We start from the raw sequence: 19,998 nt of genomic DNA, 5'->3' as shown, positions 1-19,998 counted from the left end.
CAGATCCTGGGCCACACACACACACAAAAGTATCTTTTGCTCTAAAGGACATTAGGGGAACAATCAGTGGATTTGAAGCAGGTGTGCAGATAATGCAATTATATGATGTGTATTTCTTGGTGTTGCACTCTTGTTATGTCAGAGAATGTTCCTTTTTGGAAATGAGCCCTGACGTTTTTAGGGGTGAAGGAGGGAGGGAGGAGGAGAGAGGTGGGCAGGGGGAGCACATGCACAGACCTGGAGAATCTGGTGACAAATATATGCAAATCTGAAAAAGTCACAAGTGATATGATTTGGCTTCTAGAACATTCTTGATGGCATGCCGTCATGGAGATGGAGAGCTGCCAAGTGCGGTCTGGGGCTGGAGGGGAGGAGGGTGGGTGTGACTGTGCGGGTGGGAGAAGGAGTCTCTGTGGGAAGGAGCGAGTCTGTGTCTTGGCTGAGAATCTAGGGAATATGTGGGAATTTGCAGGAATTTGAGGGAATCTAGGCATGGGATCAGATGGCTAGAAACCTCCCACTGGAGTTGTAGCTGCATTTCCCGGCTCTGACATGGTGCCGAAGTTACTACCTACCTAACATGGAACCATGTGAGAAGCAACTGCTGGGGGATCCCGAGTTAGGGGGACACGGGGCCTCTCTGTACAATCTCCACAGTGTCCTGTGAATCTGAAATAATTTCAAAAGAAAAAGTTCAAAAACTAAAAGAAATGGTGCCCTATCTTTGTCGCCCCATGATCCCTGTCCTGATTTGTTCTCTCCCACTGTTGTTGTTCACTGACTTCACTGCTTTGTTCCTTTACCTGCGGGGCACCCCTCCCCGCCCCCGCTGGCCCCGCAGTGGACGGTCAGCTCCATGAGAGCAAGCAGGGACCGTGGATCCTTCCTGCTTTGTTCCTAACCCTGAACAAAGGTGCTCGCAATGTGGCTGAATTGATAAACGAGAAAGCAGTAGGCACAGGCAACAGAGGGCCTCAGACGCGGAAGGGAGGCTAGACCCAGAGACAACGGCCGTGTTCCTCTGGACAACGGGGGTGCCTCCAGGGAGTGGGACAGATGCTGCAGGGACACCCACAACAGCCAGCTTTCTCCTGGCACTCGGCCCCACTGCCGTTTGTACCCGCCGGCCCAGCCCCAGAGGCTTCCAGGAACCAGCCCGGCCGAGAAGGGGCACTGGGAGCCTGGTTCACCAGGAGGAAAGCTTGTTCATTCATTCGACAAGTACTTAGAACCTGCAGAGAGGAGAGAGGCCGCCCGCAGCGGGGTGACAGCAACACGAGCCAACAGCTCAGCTGACCAGGTCCGGGGTCCACGCTCACTTAGATTTCTGCCCTCATGTAATCCTCATCACGCACACCTTCCCCCGCACCCCCTGCCACGGAAGAGGAAATTGTGGCTGGCGACGTGGTCCCCCACCCAGATCCCTTGGGATCCGTTTTCCCCATTCTGGGGCTCCCCTCCCTCAGTGTTGGGGGCTTCCCCTTCTAACATTCAGTATCTGCAGATCTTTGTCAGTTGGAGGGCCCAGAGTGGTTGAGTCATCTGACCACAGCCGCACAGCTAGGAGAAGTGGGAAAGACAGAATTTATGTCCCAGGAGTTGGATTCGAGAACCTGCCCACGGAACGGCCATGCTATAAGCCTCCACGCAGACACTCGTTCATTCACTCGATCATTCACCCATTCAACAATCTGACATTGAGGACCATGCCTGCACCAGGGAGATGGGTTACACAGAGTCCTTGTCCTCTGACAGCTCTGGGTCTGGGGGAGAAGGAGCAAACCACATGGCGCGCACCCAATGTCACTGCGTGCAGGACCCTGCGGGGGCCCAAAGGGGCACGTGACAGTCTAGCCAGGAGCTCAGGGAGGAGGTGGTGCAGAGGAGTCTGGCTGGGGAGAAGGGGGGGAGATGCACAGTCCAGGAGAGGGGCAGTTGCACAATATCCGGGGCTCCAGGCTGACAAGTAATCACAGCAACCATGCTCTTGGCACAGCCCTGGAGGAAACGCCCGCAGAGGTGTCCCTCCACCGTTCACAGGCAGGGCCATGTGTCACACCGTCCCGTGGGAAGCCAGTCGTGTGACGCGAGCACCCAGGCCCCAGTCTGATGGCTTCTCTCCTTCTTTGGGACCTTGGGCCTCATATCTCACCCTCTGAGCCTTGGCCTCTCTCATCTCTAAAAGGAAGAAAATTATACACACCTTGCAGGTGGTCATGAAGAATGACCGGGTCACGGGAGAATTAGCGGGTCCTGAGTGTGCCCGGGACAGCCCCCAGCAGGGCTGCCCGGTCAGCTTGGGCAGGCTGGGGAGAGGCTAGGGGGCGCCAGCCACCCCATTACAGATTTGTAGATGCTCCTGGGGGCGGGGGGCAGGCGCCCTTTTCAGACCCCCACCTGTCTGTGCACCAAATATCTCTACCCAGCAGAGGTTGTGTGCAGAGCTGGGAACGGGGCGGTGCCAGCCCGGGCCAGAAGCAGCCAGGTAAACAGCCACAGACATTGTCTACATCCGGGTGTCTCCTCCCACCCGGTTAAACCTTCTCTTAGTGTCTTGCCTTGGGTTCCCCCAGATGCAAACCTTTGTTTGAGAGCAAGTGGTTTATCTGGGAGGTGACCCCAGGAAACCCCAGCTGAGGGAGCAGGGAAATGAAGCAGGGGAGGGAGGGAAGGAACCAAGAACGGGGCCTCGTGGAGCCCGTCACCATGCTGGGCACCTGGAGCACCGTCTTGCCAGGAAACCTGCAGCAACAGCACAGGACAGTTGTCCCCACCACCGAGAGTGGCATTTGGGGCGGGGGCACTGAGGCTTACAGGGACATGTGTTCCATTCGCTGGCAAGTCCGCTCTGCCCCGCTTCTGGGTACAATGTGAGTCATGAGCTCGGCAGAGCTGTTTTTCTTTTCTCTCGGTGCCATTTCCTGCACTGTTGGCAAAAGAAATCTCAGCAAAATCGGGAGAAAATGCCCATCTTTGGTGGCTGCAGATGAAGTCCGATTCTACCCTATAAAACCATCCTCGCAAATGTTATTACGGTTACCTTGTTAAGTGCAAAACAGAACAGTCTTAAAAAAACACACAAGGGCGCCTGGGTGGCTCAGTTGGTTAAGTGACTGCCTTCGGCTCAGGTCATAATCCCGGAGTCCTGGAATCAAGTCCTACATCGGGCTCCTGGCTCAGTGGGGAGCCTGCTTCTCCCTCTGACCCTCTCCCCTCTCATGTTCTCTCTCTCTCTCTCAAATAAATAAATAAAATCCTAAAAAAAAAAAAAAACCACACACACAAAACCAAGGTGCAACTTAATGAAGATTATCAGGTGAACCCCTTGAAGCCACCAGCCAGCTGGGACAGAGAGTGGGACATGGTCACCCTCCCCAGGAGCTCCGCCACGTGCCCTCCGCCAATAGCAACCGCCTCCCACCCCACAGATGTGCCCATTCTCCTGACTTCCACGTTCACATGTTCATGGCTTCTTTACCCGCCACTCTAGTTTGGTCTTGTGCTTGTTGCTAACGTGGTGTGTCCTTTGAATTTCTTTAACCGACAGGTTTCCTATCTGCATTCATTGCTTGTTGCCACGGTAAAAGACCATCACAAGCTTAGTGGCCTAAAATGACACAGACTGATTCTTCACAGTTCTGGAGGCCAGATGTCTGAAACAGTCCCACTGGACTGAAATTCCAGTGTTGGCAGGGCTGCACTCCTTCCAGAGGCTCAGGGGACAATGCATGCTCTTATCTCTTCCAGCTTCTAGAAGCCACTGCATTCCTCTGCTCATGAGGCCTCCTTCCATCCTCAAAACCAGAAATGCCTGGTGGCGTCTTGTTCATGCTGCTTCGCCTTCCTTTTGACCCTCCTGCCTCCATTTTACGAGGACTTTTTGATTGCCCTTGGCCCATCTGGATGATCTCCCTCTCTCAAGATCCTTAACTTAAGCACATCTGCAGAGTCCCTTTTCCACGTGAGGTCATGTGTCATATGGACATCTTTAGGGGCCATTTTGCAGCCTGCCACTCCATCTACCCCTCCCCCCTTACAAGTTACCTGTTGAGGAACCCAGGCCATGTGGCCTGTAGAATCAATCCCCCACTGGGGCGCCTGGGTGGCTCAGTTGTTAAGCATCTGCCTTCGGCTCAGGTCATGATCCCAGGGTCCTGGGATCGGGCCCCGCGTCGGGCTCCCTGCTCGGCGGGAAGCCTGCTTCTCCCTCTCCCACTCCCCCTGCTTGTGTTCCCTCTCTCACTGTGTCTCTCTCTGTCAAATAAATAAATAAAATCTTTAAAAAAAAAAAAAAAGAATCAATCCCCCACCATCTGCACTTGGCGGATCACAAACTCCAAGCGCAGCTCTGCGCGTTCCTCTGTCCTCTGACCTTCCTGCAAACTGGTGCTGTGATTGTGATCCGGAGGCTGGATCGGGCTCGGGCGCCATCCCCCTGGCTCCTAATGTCTGGTTGTCTCTTTTTGTGATGTTGGGACTCACTGGCTCTCAATGTCTAGATTCACTAATTCATTGGGCAAAACCGTGATACTCTAATCCTGACATTTCCTTCAAAGTAGCACTTGGAATACTTTCCCAAAGAGATGTTTTCCCTCATTTCCAACCAGGTTACCCACTGGAACAGGATGGGTAGAGCCGCTGCTTGATCCATTTCCTTTACTGGTTTTCAAAGTAACACGTTGGTTCCTCATCATCCTCTGAAGAAGATCCACTAGATTTTTAAAAATATTTTTGTGAACTCATGAATTTAAAGATAGACTTTAATGGATAGATTCCTAGATTTTTTTATAGCAAATATAAATGTATTTTTTTAAAGATTTTATTTATTTGAGAGAGAGCAAGAGAGCATGAGCAGTGGGGAGGGGTAGAGGGAGAGGGAGACGCAGGCTCCCCACTGAGCAGGGAGCCCGAAGCGGGACTCGATCCCAGAACCCTGGGATCATGACCTCAGCCAAAGGCAGACGCTTAACCCACTGAGCCACCCAGGCGTCCGTAAATGTACTTTTTGAATGAAATTCTTGAGCAAAAAAAAAAAGGAAGTGGGACTACATCAAACTAAACAGTTTTTACACAGTGAAGGAAACCATCAACCAAACAAAAAGTCACCCACTGAATGGCAGACAATATTTGCATATTGCATAAGGGGTTAACATCCAAATATATAAAGAACTCTTATAACACTACCAAAAACCAAATAATCTGATTTTTAAAAAATGGGCAGAGGACCTGAATAGACATTTCTCCAAAGAAGACATCCAGATGGCCAATACACACATGAGAAGATGCTCAACATCACTCATCATTGGGGAAATGAAAATCAAAACCACGACGATACCACCTCACACCTGTCAGAATGGCTGGTATCAAAAAGACAAGAAATAAGTGTTGGTGAGGATGTGGAGAAAAGGAAACCCATTGGTGGGAATGCAAACTGGCGCAGCAGCTGTGGAAAACTGTATGGAGGTTCCCCAAAAAAACTAAAAATAGAAGTACGATATGATCTAGTAATTCCATTTCTAGGTATTTAGCCAAAGAAAAGAGAAGCAGGAATTTGAAAAGATATACACACCCCTGTTTGTTAGAGCATTACTTGCCATAGTCAGGATATGGAAGCAACTTGTGAGCATCGGTAGATGGATGGATACATAAGGTGTGATGTATACAGACAAAGGGATCTTACTCAGCTCTAAGAAGGACATCCTGACATTGGCAATGACGCGGATGGACCTGGAGGATGTTGTGTTAAGTGAATCAGTCAGAGAAGAACAAATACCATATGATTTCACTCATATGTAGAATAAAGAAAAACACCCCAAAACCAAAACAAGCAAGCAAACCACAAAAAGAGAAATAGACTCATCAGTATAAAGAACAAACTAGCAGGCTCCAGAGGGGAGGGAAGCAGAGGATCAGCAAAACAGGCCAAGGGGAAATAATGAAATCCCCAGTGAGCTCTCAATGCCATTGTGAACTCTCACAATGCCCACACGTGGGTCGCTTGTCTTACTTCAAAGCTCATGCTGATTTTGCCACTGGATTGGCATCTGCCCCTTCTCATAGGTTAAGTCCTGTGACTCCTCTCTCAAATGCATGGACAAGGAAACAAGATTTCTATGACTCTGTTCCATTTCTCATTTAAACGAAGGGTCTGGGAGTCTGTCCTCTTAAAATTAACACTAGGTAACTCCTATTTCCAAGCGCCGGGGACAACCACACCCGGGGCGATTGTCCTCGGTGTTTGCTCTGAACCCAGCCCCAGCCCCCTGGCGCCGAATCTTCTTGGAGTCCAGAGGCGCCCCCCCCCCCGGCCCCCCTCCCCGCTCCTTGATTGTTTGTCCCTGTTTCCCCGCTGAGCCCTGGAGGACTGGAGAACCTTCCTGGGGCTCCCAGAGGCATCACAGCTCATACAGTGGGGCAGGCCCCTCCCGTCCTCTTTCTGGGACTTTGGGAAGCCCATCACCCCGGGCAACCGTGAGCTCCTTCCCCTCCATCTCTTGCCACGTCACTGCCTTGCAGCATCCCTGCCTCAGGGGAGTTCCCCACTTTTCCCAGCAGCCCCCCAATCTCCTTCACACCTCCCCAGAGGCCCACCCCCAGCCCTGCGCCTGAGAATCAGGCTCCTCCTCATCCTACCTTGGCCTTGCCACCCGTGTTTGATAAGAACAGCTGGTCCTTCCCTAACACTTGCTGTGCACCGGGAAAAATTCTAGGTGCTTTCTATACTTTACCCTTTGCCCTTCTCACGGCCAGCCCAAGAGGCCCGTCCTGTCAGCTGCACATTGTATGGATGAGGAGGCTTGGGTTCAGGGTCCCCTAGGAAGTGAGGGGAGGAGCCAGATCCCACCCACTAACCATCTGGGCCCCAGAGTCACCAATTCTAACCAGAAAACAATAGGACCAGCCCCTCAACATCCTTTGGGGGCAGGAGTTAGAACCTGCATAAGTAATAAACTGACAAAATGCAAGTATGGAATCACCTCCATGGGCTGTCTTTCTCCAGAGCAGAAGTTCTCGAGCTGGAGCTGGCCTCAGAGTCCCATGGAGGGTGTGTTAAAACACACAGGTTGGGACTGCTTGTCCAACCCCAGAGTCTCCCACTCAGTAGGTGTGGGGTGGGCCTGAGAAGCTGCATTTCTAATGAGTTCCCTAGTGATGCTGCTGGCCTGGGGAACCTGCTTTGGGAACTGCTGCTCTAGGGAACTTGCTCACCTTGGAAGAACAGGACTTAGCTGGGACTGTCTGCCTCCTCCCAGGACACACGGGGTGGTGGTTCCAACACCAACTTTCCCAACCAGTGGTCTTGTGACAATGAGCACATGGTGATGTTAAAAATAAAAAAAAATTCCATCCGTTAGTGAAGCATTCTGGAACCTTCCTAGGTGAGCTAGAGGATGTCCAGGATTTACTTTAAAATACTGCAGTCTCCGCCTTGGCAAAAAAAATTGAGGGTATAGACGGTAGTTGGCTGGTAAGTCCCAAGAGGTTCTTTATACCACTCTTCTAAGCCTTGTTTATATGTGAAGGTGTTAATGATCAATCTTGCTGATTTCATGTAAAACAAAACAAAACAAAACAAAAATCCCTGGCTCCCACATGTAGTGACTGGATAACCTTGAGCAAGAAGCCAGCCATATCCGAGCTTCAATCCTTTCCGCTATCAGTGCAGATGATGGCCTCCTTCCAACCCGATGGTTGAAGAGGTGATGGATGTTAGGCACTCATCTGGGCATGTAACTCGGGAAATTACGACTGCCCAACCTACTCCCCTCTCACACGTTCTCCGGCCTGGGCCTGGATGGGTAGAGCCTAATGGACAGGGGACTCTCCCATCTCAAAGCACCTGTTCAACAAGTTCCTGAGTTGAACATGGAACTTGCCAGGAGCCTGCCCATCTGGAGCAGGACGTGTGGGTGTGGCATGTGGGGTGGCAGATCACATGCGTGTTCCTTGGGAGGTGAGGCCTCTCAGGAGCCTCAGCGACTGCCCCACAATACACTTGGACCGGTTTCTTTATGTGGTAACCAAGCCTGTGGCAGGAATTTCCTGGCATCCAGTTCAAAGGCTGTTCCGGTGGATTCCAAGGGGGCTTCATTTTGCCAAAATGTCCCAATCAAGGTGTTTGTTGTTTTGGTTGGTGTTTTGTATTGCTTTGTCTGGGTTTGGTTTTGACTGCAAATAACAGAAACCCATTTATGCCAACCTAGGCCAGAGTCAGGGCGGCAGGAACCACGGAGTCTTTCCTGGGACCTCAGGACAGGGAGGGCAGCCAAGCCTCTTATCAGTTGGATTCAAGTTCTGGAACGCCGTCAAGAACCCCTACGGTGTCTCTCTCTCTGGCTCTTTCTCCGTCTTCCTCTTCCTCCTCATACACAAGGCAGCAGGTGGCCTCTGCACAGCCCCGAGTCCCCTCCCTCTGTTCACACAACCAGCAGAGCCGGCTGCCATTTGCCCAGGGTTTCCCGCGTGCCAGGCCTTGGGCAAAAAGCTTCACCACCTGATTTCACGGTATCCCAGAGTAGCCATGGAAGAAAGTGCTGTTTTCATTTCTCTGACTTCCAGAGAAGGACACTGAAGTGGAGGGAGGTTCAAGAAGTTTCGTGAGGACACACAGCCCGGCACAGAGGCAGAACCCGGACGTGCAAGTCTCTCACTCCTGAGCCAGGCTCCTGGGCACCTTCCGGGGTCAAAAAGACTCAGGAGCGCCGTGGGATAGGGGAATCTGATTGGCTTACCTTGAGTCAGGTGGTCCATACCTGGGCCAATCAGCTGTGGCCAGGGCGGGATCTCAGCATACCAACATGGCGTCACCCAGGCCCAGCGTCAGAAGACCGTTCTCGGATAGGGCGGTGGGCCTGGTGTCTGGTCCCTGCAAGATCTCACCCCTGTTCCCTTCCTCCTTCTTGAACAGCCTTATGTGGACACGCAAAGCTCTGCTGCATTCATCTTCCGGCTTAAGGGGTTACATGATGCTCGATTTCAAATGCTCTCTCTGACATTTTCCTAATGGTCTGTTCTTGGGCGAATGACTTCGCCTCTTTGAGCCTCAGTGTTTCCAGCTGTAAATGAAGATAGCATACTGGCCTCCCAGAGATGTGGGGAGAGTCCAATGAGATAGATAATAACCCAGGCAAACCCTTCTGTGGCTCCCCATTGTTTTCATGGTCAAGGTCAAACTCTAGCCGTGAACTGGCTGGCACCTGCTTTAACGACCTGCTCCCTGTCCTCCCACTCCCAGAGGCCCCCCTTTTTGAACCTTGAACTTCTCTGGTCTGTGCCTTTGCCTGAGATGCCTTTCCTCTACTTCCCAAATCTAAGTTAGCTAACTTACTCCCTATGGTTGGTTAAATTGTGCCCCCCCCAACACCCCTCAAAAAGAGGTATCCACCTCCTAATCCCCAGAACCCTGGAACCTGTGTATGTGGCCTTATTTGGAAATAGGGCAGATGTACTTAAATTAAGGATGTTAAGATGAGATCATCCTGGATTTAGAGTGGGCCCCAAATCCAGTGAAAGTTGTCCTTATAGAAGAAAGGAGAGGGGAACTTGACACAGAGGGACGAAGACACTGAGTTCGGGAAGGCCATGTGAAGACAGAGCAGAGATCACATGATAATGCTGGAATTTTAGGCCCTAGTCCACAGGTGATTGCAGGAAATCTGTTTTGGCCTACTCACCTCTTCCCAGGTGAAAGCATGAGGACGCCTTTCCTGGGATTCTAAGATAGGATTTGTCCTACATTGTCTTCACCTGAAGGGCTCCACCTGCCTTCTTTTTAGACTACCTTGCTGATCTCTGTGTGAATGTTCTAGAAAAGACTTGGGGTGGGGGAGTTCGTTCATCCTGGCAGCTCAGATGGAAAATGGCCCCAGGAAAGACTGTAGCTAAGTCGGTCAACCCAAGGAACAGGGTTTGCTCTTTTGGAAGAGCCTTCTCAGTGGGTGAGGCCCCTGGCCAGTCCCTGCCGTCAGCTGCCCCCAGGGTCCAGCCACTTTTCAGGGGCCTTGCACGAGGGCCTTTGTATCCAGCAGGCAGGGCTGGAACAGCCCCCGGGCTTGCCTGCTGTTTCCCAGCAACCCATCCCCTCCTCGAGGCCCTGCTCCGAGGCCCTGTTTGCTGTCAGAAGGGACTCAGCCCTCTCAGAGCCCGGGCCACCCCTGCCCCCTTGGCGGTGGACCAGTGGCCAGGCAGCCACGGAAGTGGCCGCAGCCTCTGTTGCCTCTTCAATATGGCAAGAGAGAAAACTCCAGACTGTGGGTTCAGAGAAACGGAGCTGGCCTCCTCTAGTTCTGGAAGAAGAAAAATGGGAGGTGGGGCTCCTGATAGGCCCGTTCCAAGCCGCGAGGCCTTGGGCGAATTGCTTCAGCCTGTGGACCGAGAGCAAACCTCCCAAGCTCGGCAGAGGCTCCAGGGTCATCTTCCTGGTGGCGCTGCGGCTAGTTACGCAAGCTGTCACCTCGGGGGAGGCGGGCCTCCCTGTACCGCTGGTGTGTCCGGTAAATGCAGCATTATTGCAAATAAAGAGTGTTTAAAAATGATTTTTAAATAAGAAAAACAGGTAGACAACCTTAGTATAAGGTATAATCTGATTCTGACAATTAATGGGGAGAAAAAAAAGAACAAATGTGTTCTTTCCTTTCTACAATCTTTTCCAGAAAGGCTTCCTGTAATTTGTACTTCCTAGGAGAACAACAATAAGCATGGAATATCTCTCTGCCCTGAATGACTGTAGGCAGGAGAATGTCATAATCAGTCAAATGTTTTATTCAAATCTCAGTACCTGTTATGTGTTCATATAACTACACAAATTACAGGCTTAGTCTCTTTGATAAGGAAAAAGAAAAAAATCCCTACCTCCCAAAGACGAGGATCCGATCACTTAGGTCTGCATCCTTCCCCTGCCATTTACCAAGCTGTGTGACACTTCCTAGGTGACTTTATTGCTCTGTGCCTCAGTTTTCCTAATCTGTAAAATGGGTGTTGATAGTGTCTTCCTCGTGGCTTGGGAGAGTTCAGATGAGTTGCTTGTGTGTGTAGAGTGCTCCCAGAGGCGCCTGCAACCAGTAAGTGCTCAGAAGGAGCTGGCTTCTATGGTAAGGTTGCCGTGAGGAGTAATGTTATAATGTAGGGCAAGGGCTAGGAGCAGAAGGAGTTCCTCCTGAGGATTAATTGCCCACCTATCACTGCCTGGCTGTGTACGACCTTGGACAGGTCACAAGACATTCTGTGATCTGCTGTCCTCCTTTGTAAACTGAGGTCTCTGGTGTGGACATCTAGGAGACTGTCTGCCTGCCCCTGACGTGTGTGTTTTCCCGGGACCCCCTCCTGGTGCACCATCCCACTGCTCTGCTCATTGCTATTGCTAATGGCAGAGCTGCCAGTTCTTTCTTCAGCCTTCCCTTGGCCTCGGTTGATGGGCCCAGAAATGGGTGCCTTCCCCAGGGTGCCAGAGGGGTGGCAGGCTGGGGGCTGGGGGGGCAGGGTGTGCAGGATGGAGTCTGGAGCTGCCGGGGCCACATCTCACATCATGGGGAAGACAATCACTCTACTCAGAGAAGACAGAGAGAACTGGGAGACTGTATGCCTGGGTCCTGCTGCCCCTCAAGCCCAGGTGAGGCCCTGTCTTCCCAAGCGGGGGCCGTCAGATCTTCCTTAGAGGCAATAATAGTAACAACAATAGCAGGGAGCACTACACATACGTACTGCGAGCCAGGCGCTGAAAGCCGCGTAGGTACTAACGCTTTTACCCCTCCTAGCAGCATCAAGAGGTAACTTCACCCCCCTTTTACAGATGGGGAAACTGAGGCACAGCGAATGACCTGGGCAGGGTCATGCAGCCAGCAAGTGTCAGAGCCGTCACGTACCATTCTTATGCATACCTCACAAAGGAAATAAAAGTGAAATGGATGGGATAAGGTATTTCCTAGGAGGTCATCACGTATGGATCCAACTCTTCCGAATCCAATCGCTCTTCCACTCCGGGTTGCCAGTGTCCGAGTCCTTCTGCCAGTATGGTCCTGTGCAACCCCGAGAGTGCTAGTGACACAGAGTTTCCCAGAAGGCCGTTCCTCCGTTGTTCCTGGAAGTTTCCATGAAGCCTGCTTATGTCTCACCTGTTTCGACATACTCGTGTGTGGGCAATGACGCCCGCTGCCTGGAGGCCACGACTATGACACATCCCAACTTCAGGGACATGGAAAGGTGAAAAAACAGGGCATCTTGGATTCACCAGGCAAGTGTGGTTAATGCTTGGTAAGTATTTCTTGCCAGAATGGATGTGTGAATGAGGGAATGAAGGAGGGACAAGGCAGTGGGGAAGTTGGTGAGTTTCCCTGCTCCGGAGGGGCAGCGCGCCAATGCAATTTACAGATGGAGGAAGTGCCGGGCACACACAAGTCCCTGCTGGTTGTACCCGTCTGCTTCCACTGTATGCCGTCGGCACAAAGTGGACAGTCCCTCAGCCCTGTGCCCTCAGTCCTGAGCAGTCTGGCTGTTCAGTGGACCCCCCACCCCCAGAGGCTTCAGCCAACCTCAGGCCCAGCTCCCTTCCAGCCCAGTGAGATCAACCCTCCAGGAACTGGGGGGCTACTGGGGATTTCACGGGTGACCCAAGCTGCAACCCCTGTAGTTATGGGCATAAATCTCACAAAGTGGCTCGTGCCTGCCATGGACAGACATGATCCTCACTCCCCAAAATGGAAACCAGATCTGTCTCTTGTCGGGCTTGACATTCTTGGAGAAAGTCGTCTTTCTAGTCCTTCAGTGGGAAGGTCACAACCTCCACCCCCCCACCCCCCCTGTGGTGTAACCAAGGCACACTTTATACAGCTTGTGTATGAATCGCTGGACTCTTTCTCTTTCACGTTCCACACACAAAAACAAAACAAAACAAAACAAAAACCAAAGTAGTCCTTCAGCAACCTGGATGCACTGAGACCCGTCCGTCACCTGTCTCCACTTTAAAGTGGGCTTGGAGTGTTTTCTAAGAGAGTGTGGATTTTATGGGAGAAAGGGTGCGTCTGTGGTCGGGGAGGTGCAGGGGCCCGGGGTGGGGAGTGGGAGCTGCTTGTTTTTTGAAATATGGGAACGTGGATGTTGTCTTCACATAAGCCCACTTTGGAATTTGGAAGATCGAGCCCTCCACAGGACTGATCAGTACCAATCACCTCAGGCTCTTGTGAGAGGGATGAGTTATTGGTAAATGGAGCCATTTCTCTCCATGAGCCTGCATCGTACAGCTGCTGTTGAGATGTGTGTAACCATGCTCCAGGCCTCTGCCCACAGCCCCATGGGCTCACCTCCCTGGCAGAGGTGGGCTGCCCCTGGAAGTGGCCACCCCTCCCCTAGGGGCAGCCCTTACCTTGTCACTGAAGGGCGCCAGAGCCCCACACAGACTTGGCTCCCATGCCCCCCAGGGGGGCCACTTCCACGGTGTGACTCAGGGCCGCCTACACTATTTGCAAAACGAACACGCAGGCCCCTTGGTGGACAATTGCTAAGATTTTCATTAAAGCTAAGTGTGGGCCCCTCTGAGCAATTGCCCCTGGAGCCCGCCCTGGGGGATCTCACCAAAGTCACCCTCTGTGGGACATTGACGTTTCACCTTGTCTGACCTCCTACTCCTCCTGCCCACCCCAACCTCTCCTCCCCACTTCCCTACCTTTCCCCCAGGAAAGTTAGGAACTTTCCTAACAAATCACTTTCAACAAATCCTCCTCCCAGGTCTGCCTCAGAGGGATCCGACCCAGAGCAGTGCACACATGGTCGAATATTCCACGGTCCCAGAAGCAGAGCTGAGCTGACACCTCATCCCAGTATCCTCAACAACCCCCCCCCACACACACACCCGCCCAGGGTTCAAGGGCTTCAGCACATGCAATTTAAGATCAGTGGGGGTTAAAACTATGACTCCCACCTGAGTAGCTAAGTTCATTTCCATTTTGTAAGGAGCAATTTATTTTGAGAACGTCTGGGAGAGGTACATGGCTCCCAGAGACACATCTGGAAGAAATGTGTAGTAAACAAGAGGTTGAACTCTCTCTGAGAAAGGGGCGTCGTACAGCTCACCAAGGCAGTGACCTCCTCCCAAGGTGGGGTCTGTGGGACCGTCAGGTCAAGTGGGACCGCCAGGTGTGCTGTACCTTCAGGACGATAAGACGGGGACCCGGGGTTGGCAAGGGGCTCCCACAAAGTCAGCCAGTTGCGTCATGCTGGCATTGAGAGCCAGCTGTCTTGCCTCTAAGTAGTTTTGGGGTCATGCTCTGTCAAGCTGGGCATGACCTCCGGGGGTCAAATCCTGTTTTATCCAACTGTTTCCAAGACTTAGCAGAAAACTGGAGGCATGTTCTCACCATTGGCTGGAAGAGAAGCAGAGAAGGAAGGAACCTGAGCCGCTGCTGGGGCAGAACATGAGGTCACAGTCCGCGTCGTCTTCTTCCTTGTCACCCCCCACATACACCAGTAAGATTCCAGTTTCCCTAAGACTGAATTCTTAACTTACTTTCAGTCTCTCTGGCTATCCTCTTGTTTAGTTACTAACACATCCCTCCCCATCATTCCCATTTTATAGATAAGGAAACTGGGACGTGGAGAGTTGAAGTCATTTGCCTAAGGTCACATGTGGTGGGTCAAGAATTTAAGCCCAGTTTGGGCCGGCCGGCTGCTCCCAGACACCACCACAAACTGCCTCTCACAGCCAGCTCTCCCCCGCCGGCCCCCAGGGCTTCCCCGTGGGAGCTTGCTGTCCTCGGTGGGTCAGACCCACTGCAAGGACCGGTCCTGTCATCAGCAGGTAATAGACACACTGGCACCCATCCCCAAGGACTCAAGACTTTCCCAGAGGGACTTGCACCAGAATATTCTGGAATCTGAAACCCGATGTTTGCCTTTCAAGGACATTCTGGGGAAATCAGCTGCTTTCAAGGGCCTTTGTTTGCCCTGTGTACACATTTGACTTTCACAGGGGTGGGCGGGGCATTCGGGTTTTACGGGCAGAGATGCTCCCAGTCCTTGGCATCCACAGGCACGCATCTGGCCCCGGAGAGCGTCTGAGAGCAGGGCCCATGCCTTCCCTGGGATCCCCCTCTGGTGCCAGCCTCACCACCATCATTCTGTTCCTACCCCGGCAGCCTCCTTGTGGCTCCTCGAAGCCAAGATCTCTCCTGCCCTGGGTTTGCTCTTCCAGCTTCTTCTGCACGGGCACCTGCTCCCCGGGTCTTCCCAACGCAGCTGCTTCTCCCTGCAGATCTTGGCTCAGATGTGACCTCCGCACAGCCCCTCCCCAACCTGGCTACTCTTCCTCACGCCCCTGTCCGGTTCCTTGACAACACTTACTGCAGGCTGATTTCCTTGTTGACTTACTTAGCCTCCCGGAAGGAGGTAAGCCCTTAGAAGCACGAGTTGGTACTTGAGAGGATCGTGTGACAGAGGGAGAGACAGAGGGATGGACTTCAGGGCACAACGGAGGACTCATCTGCTCTTCACCGAGGCATTAAGACAAGGAATGGAAAGGAAAGTTGCAACCCAGTCTAATGTTTGGATTTAGGTCCATGTGGTATAGAAACTTCCACTTCTGGCTACACACCAAGTTCTCATATTACTTACTTTGATATTGTAAGAGAATTTTAAAATTCTACCCCCAGGTAAAGCCCCGGTCGCCCCTCCCTCTGATCAAGTTGGTGATTAAAGCTCCCAGGACACCCGGCTGTGCAAACCCTCCCCCTGCCATTGGCCACCACTCCTCCCACTTACCGGCCCGCAGACTTATTGAAAGTGCCTCTGGGGCCCTTTCCCAGGCTCCGCCACATTCTTGGAATCACCCTCTGCAAAAAGACCAGGGCTGTGTGAGGGCAGGCATGTCTTCTGCTGCTCAACTGCCCCTGGCTCACCAGCCACTGCCAAATGACGTCCAAATACCAGGTGCCCTGGCCCTGTCCCCTCTTCTCCCCCAAAGGAGGTCACCCAATCCCAACCTGCAGCCTCTCCCCTCTCCTCACCACGGCCACACCTCCTCTCCTGTGTGGTGTGGTCCTGCTGGCGTTTCTGGCCCAATCTACTGCCATCCCCACCTTGCTCACTACACACCAGCAGCAGTGAAGGCCAAGTTGCTTCCAACCTCAGGATTTTCACAGTGGCTATTCCTCTGCCAACTATTTCTTATTCTCTAGGCTGAGCTTAAATGTCCCCTCCTTAGGAAGCCTTCCTCGACATCCAAGTCTTAGGTGTCCTTTTCATAGTGTCCTGTATGTGACCTCAATCACCCTAATCCCTATTATTACTAAATAACTCCTTGGAGGCTATTCATGTCTGTTATTTCCTGCTTGATATTAGCTGCAGGAGGGCAGGGATTGGGTCTGCCATGATCACAAATGTAGCCCCAACTTCTAGCACAAAATAAAGAGTAATGCTTGATAAGTATGTGCTGTAAATTCTTAATAAAGATATGATGGATGGAAGAATGGATGGATGGATAGAAGGATGGATGGATGGAGGGATGGATGGAAAGATGGAAGGACGAATAGAATACTGGATAGATGGATGAACAGGTGGATAGATGGAGAGAAGAATGGATGGATGGGTGGAAAGGTTGATGGAAGAATGGAATATTGGATGGATGGATGACTGAAGGATGGATGGAAGAATGGATAGATGGAAGACTGGATTGATGGATGGGTGGAAAGACGGATGGAAGAATGGAATATTGGATGGATGGATGGATGGAAGGATGGAGAGATGGAAGATTAGAAGACTGGATGGATGGATCAATGAATGACTGGATAGAAGAAGAGTGTCAGCCATATTTTCAATCCCCTGAATGAAAGTAGGAAGGACTTAAGCATATCCAGTCCCAAATTCTAAGATTTAACATAAAGCCATTTTTCTTCCATGAGCCCCTCTTTGGCTCCCACCTCCTCTGCTCACCATCAGGCAACAGGGCTTCTACTTTATTTTCCAATCCTAGTTCTCATTTTATCCCCCATGAGACATCCCTAAGCTGCTGCCTCAGTCCCAGGCTGCAGCCTAGAATGGCTCCTGCCCATGTCAGATGCCACCTAGAGGGCTGCTCAGGATGGAGCAGAGGTTTTCACACCAGAAGCATCTTGGCCTCCCGCCACCTCACCCCCAAAGGGCCATCTGATGGCATAAAGGTAACTAGGAAGCGTACGGGCATTTCCCTTCACAGCAGCTTCAGACGGTAGCTCTCAAAACAGTCATCAACAGGAATCAACAGAATCAAACAGAATCAACGGGATTCTATTTTTCTTTTTCACCCAAGAAATCCTTACTGTTCCTTTTAGCACCCTCTGCAAAGGAAGGGTGGTTTCTTCTCTTACCTGGGTATTCTTTGTAAAATTTGTGTTGGAGGAACCGCCCATCTGGAAAACACATGAGAGGATTAAACTCCTTCAGTGAGTTCATACAGCCAAAACCATTTCATAATAACACCAAGGAATTATTTGTGTTTTCATTCTCGCTCCCTCCCAAGTGCGCATGGAGTTTCCAGAGGCTGTGTGACATGTGATGTCACGGCTGACGGGATGCAGAAGCAGGCGTGAGAATCGAACTCTCTTCTCTTCATGCGCATATTAGAACTGCGGAAATGTAAACCAGTGCCAGTCTTCCATTTTTGTGTGTGTTGGAAAGTATAGTTACTTGTAAAAGGAACGTTCTTTCTGTTTAATGCATAATGAGTTTATCATTGTCATTCTTAAATGAATTAACACATAAATATTTTTAATGCCTTGGCTTTAGTTTCTAATATGGTAATTACCCAGAGCCACACAAAGGAGAGCTCTCTGGGGTCCTCAATGTTTTTGGAGTGTAAGGGGGTCCTGAGGCCAAAAAGTTTAGGAACCACCGTCTTAACAGATGAACCGGAAGCAGAATTTGAACGTATTATTCAGCGAGTGTGATTTCAAGCTATGTAATTCACATGGGCAACACATGGTACTTTTCTGAGTCTGCTCATAGGAGTCTTGAATGTCCTTACTGCGTGTGACCAAGTAAGGAGTAGCTATCTCCTTGCGCTGCTTCCCTAATCCTCTCTGGGCCTCAGTTTGCCCACCTGGAAATGGGCATAAAATTAGCACCACGTGGGGTGCCTGGGTGGTTCAGTTGGTTGAGCGCCTGACTCTTGGTTTTGGCTCAGGTCATGATCTCAGGGTCCTGGGATCGAGTCCCACGTTGTTAATCGGCTCTGTGCTCAGCAGGGAGTCTGCTTGAGATTCTCCCCCCCCGCCCCTCCCCCTGCTCGTGCTCTCTCTCAAATAAATCTTTAAAAATTAGCACCTCATAAAGTTATTGTGAGGACGAAAATAATTTCATTTAAACCACAGATATGCAAATAATAGGAGGAACCACACAAAACTGCCATTTTTGTATATGAAAAGTGGTCGACTCTTGGGACCTTGAAACATCTGGAATTACTAAGGATTCCCACTGTTGGTTGTCATCGACCCCACGCTGCCCCCCTCCCCCCGGCCCCCAGCCTATCATGGCGGCGAACCATTTGTGCCTGAGAAGTCTGGCCAGGTCACGCAGAAGTTTCTCTGGGCAACGCTGCCAGGGGTGAGCTCACTCCTTCACCACAGCACGTCAGCCTTGTCAACAAAGCACACTTATGCACCGGAAACTCACAGAAGGTTATAGGTCAGTTATGTCTCAATTGTAAAGATCACATTTGTGCAATAGCTAGACATTTTGTTTCCCTTTGTGTTGTGGTCATCCTAAAAAGGATCAGGGTGTTTGGGGCCAGCACTGACATTATAGTATGAGGTGACAGAACCCAGCGGAGCCGATCCACACCCTCGGGTTGATAACTTATCAGCAACTCCGGCCACAACTATTTTCTCAAGCAAATGGCTGGGTTTTTCCAGGCTGGCGACGATGAAGCATTCCTGTGCCTTCCTTCTCCTCGGGGACCAACGCTGGCGCCACAGGAAGGAGTCAGAGGTCTTTGCAGAGCTGGTCACCCCCCTCACGCCTCCACGTTTACCAAACACGATCACAGGTCATTTTAACAAAACAGATTTCCCTGCTCAAGGCTGCATGATTCTCTGTCCTTATGCAGCATCAGCCATGGCACTCTGTCAGAGGCAAGCCTGTGGGACAAGGGACGCTCCACCTGAGTGACCTCAAACCCATCACTCAAACCCACTCAGAGAAATGCACTGACTCCCCGGACCCTGCTCTCCAAAGAGGCAGATTCATTGCCTGTGTCAACGTTCATTTTCCTCTTGGGAAAGACATGAACCCCGCAAATGCTGGGTTCCAAGCTGATGGACTGTAAAACCCGAACAATCCCTGGCACCCTCCAAACGCCGGATCTGGGAGGAGACTGGCGTCCTAAGGGGTGGGCATGAGATCTGCAACTTATTCTCAAATAGTCCCAAAAATAAATATGCAGATTTATACGGAGAGACAGTGGGGACTAGGGAGAGGAAGAGAGAGAATGGTAAAGCAAATGTGACCATATTTTAGTAACTGATGGGTCATCGGGGTGGAGGGTTCAAGGTCCTAATTTTGTCTCTTTTCTGAAGTCTGAAATTACTGATTTTTAAAATTTTTTTTAAAGATTTTATTTATTTGACACAGAGAGAGAGCACACAAGCAGCGGGAGAGGCAGAGGCAGAGGGAGGAGCAGGCTCCCTGCGGAACAGGGAGCCCGACGCGGGACTCGATCCCAGGACCCTGGGATCATGATCTGAGCCAAAGGCAGCCGCTTAACCGACTGAGCCACCCAGGCGCCCCTGAAGTCTGAAATTATTTCAAATATGGAGTTTAAAAAGATAAAGCTTAAATAAGAGGCTTCTTTGTGCTTAACCTGGGACGAGTGCCCCTGTTCCTCCCCGAGGCTACCGTTCAAGGGAAGCTGGTGGAGATCAAGACATGTCCAAACTCCCATATAATTACCAACAATTGTTGCTCCCTGACAGCCCCTGGGAGCAAGGCTAGGAGGAATTTCGCTTACATTTCCATCTGGAAGGCTCTGATCATTCCTGG

The 19,998-nt window shown here is 51.3% G+C and overlaps 1 protein-coding gene across 1 annotated transcript in view; it reads right to left on the bottom strand.

Annotated features, from left to right (window-relative positions):
- Positions 1-13,929: 13,929 nt before the first annotated feature.
- WFDC1 (WAP four-disulfide core domain 1) overlaps positions 13,930-19,998 on the bottom strand; it is a 26,592-nt gene continuing 20,523 nt past the window's right edge. The window contains exons 5-7 of the mRNA XM_021702567.1: positions 17,331-17,372; positions 15,748-15,818; positions 13,930-14,354 (exon numbers count right to left, since the gene is read on the bottom strand). Coding sequence (XP_021558242.1) covers positions 15,760-15,818; positions 17,331-17,372 — 101 coding nt within the window. The 3' untranslated portion in view covers positions 13,930-14,354; positions 15,748-15,759. The remainder of the gene's footprint in view (positions 14,355-15,747; positions 15,819-17,330; positions 17,373-19,998) is intronic.

This window comes from Neomonachus schauinslandi, chromosome 16 (genome assembly GCF_002201575.2).
Source record: "Neomonachus schauinslandi chromosome 16, ASM220157v2, whole genome shotgun sequence".
In the NCBI taxonomy this organism is placed as follows: domain Eukaryota; kingdom Metazoa; phylum Chordata; class Mammalia; order Carnivora; family Phocidae; genus Neomonachus; species Neomonachus schauinslandi.
The sequence above is the reverse complement of the archived record's forward strand: the minus strand, read 5'-3'. Positions and strand labels throughout refer to the sequence as shown.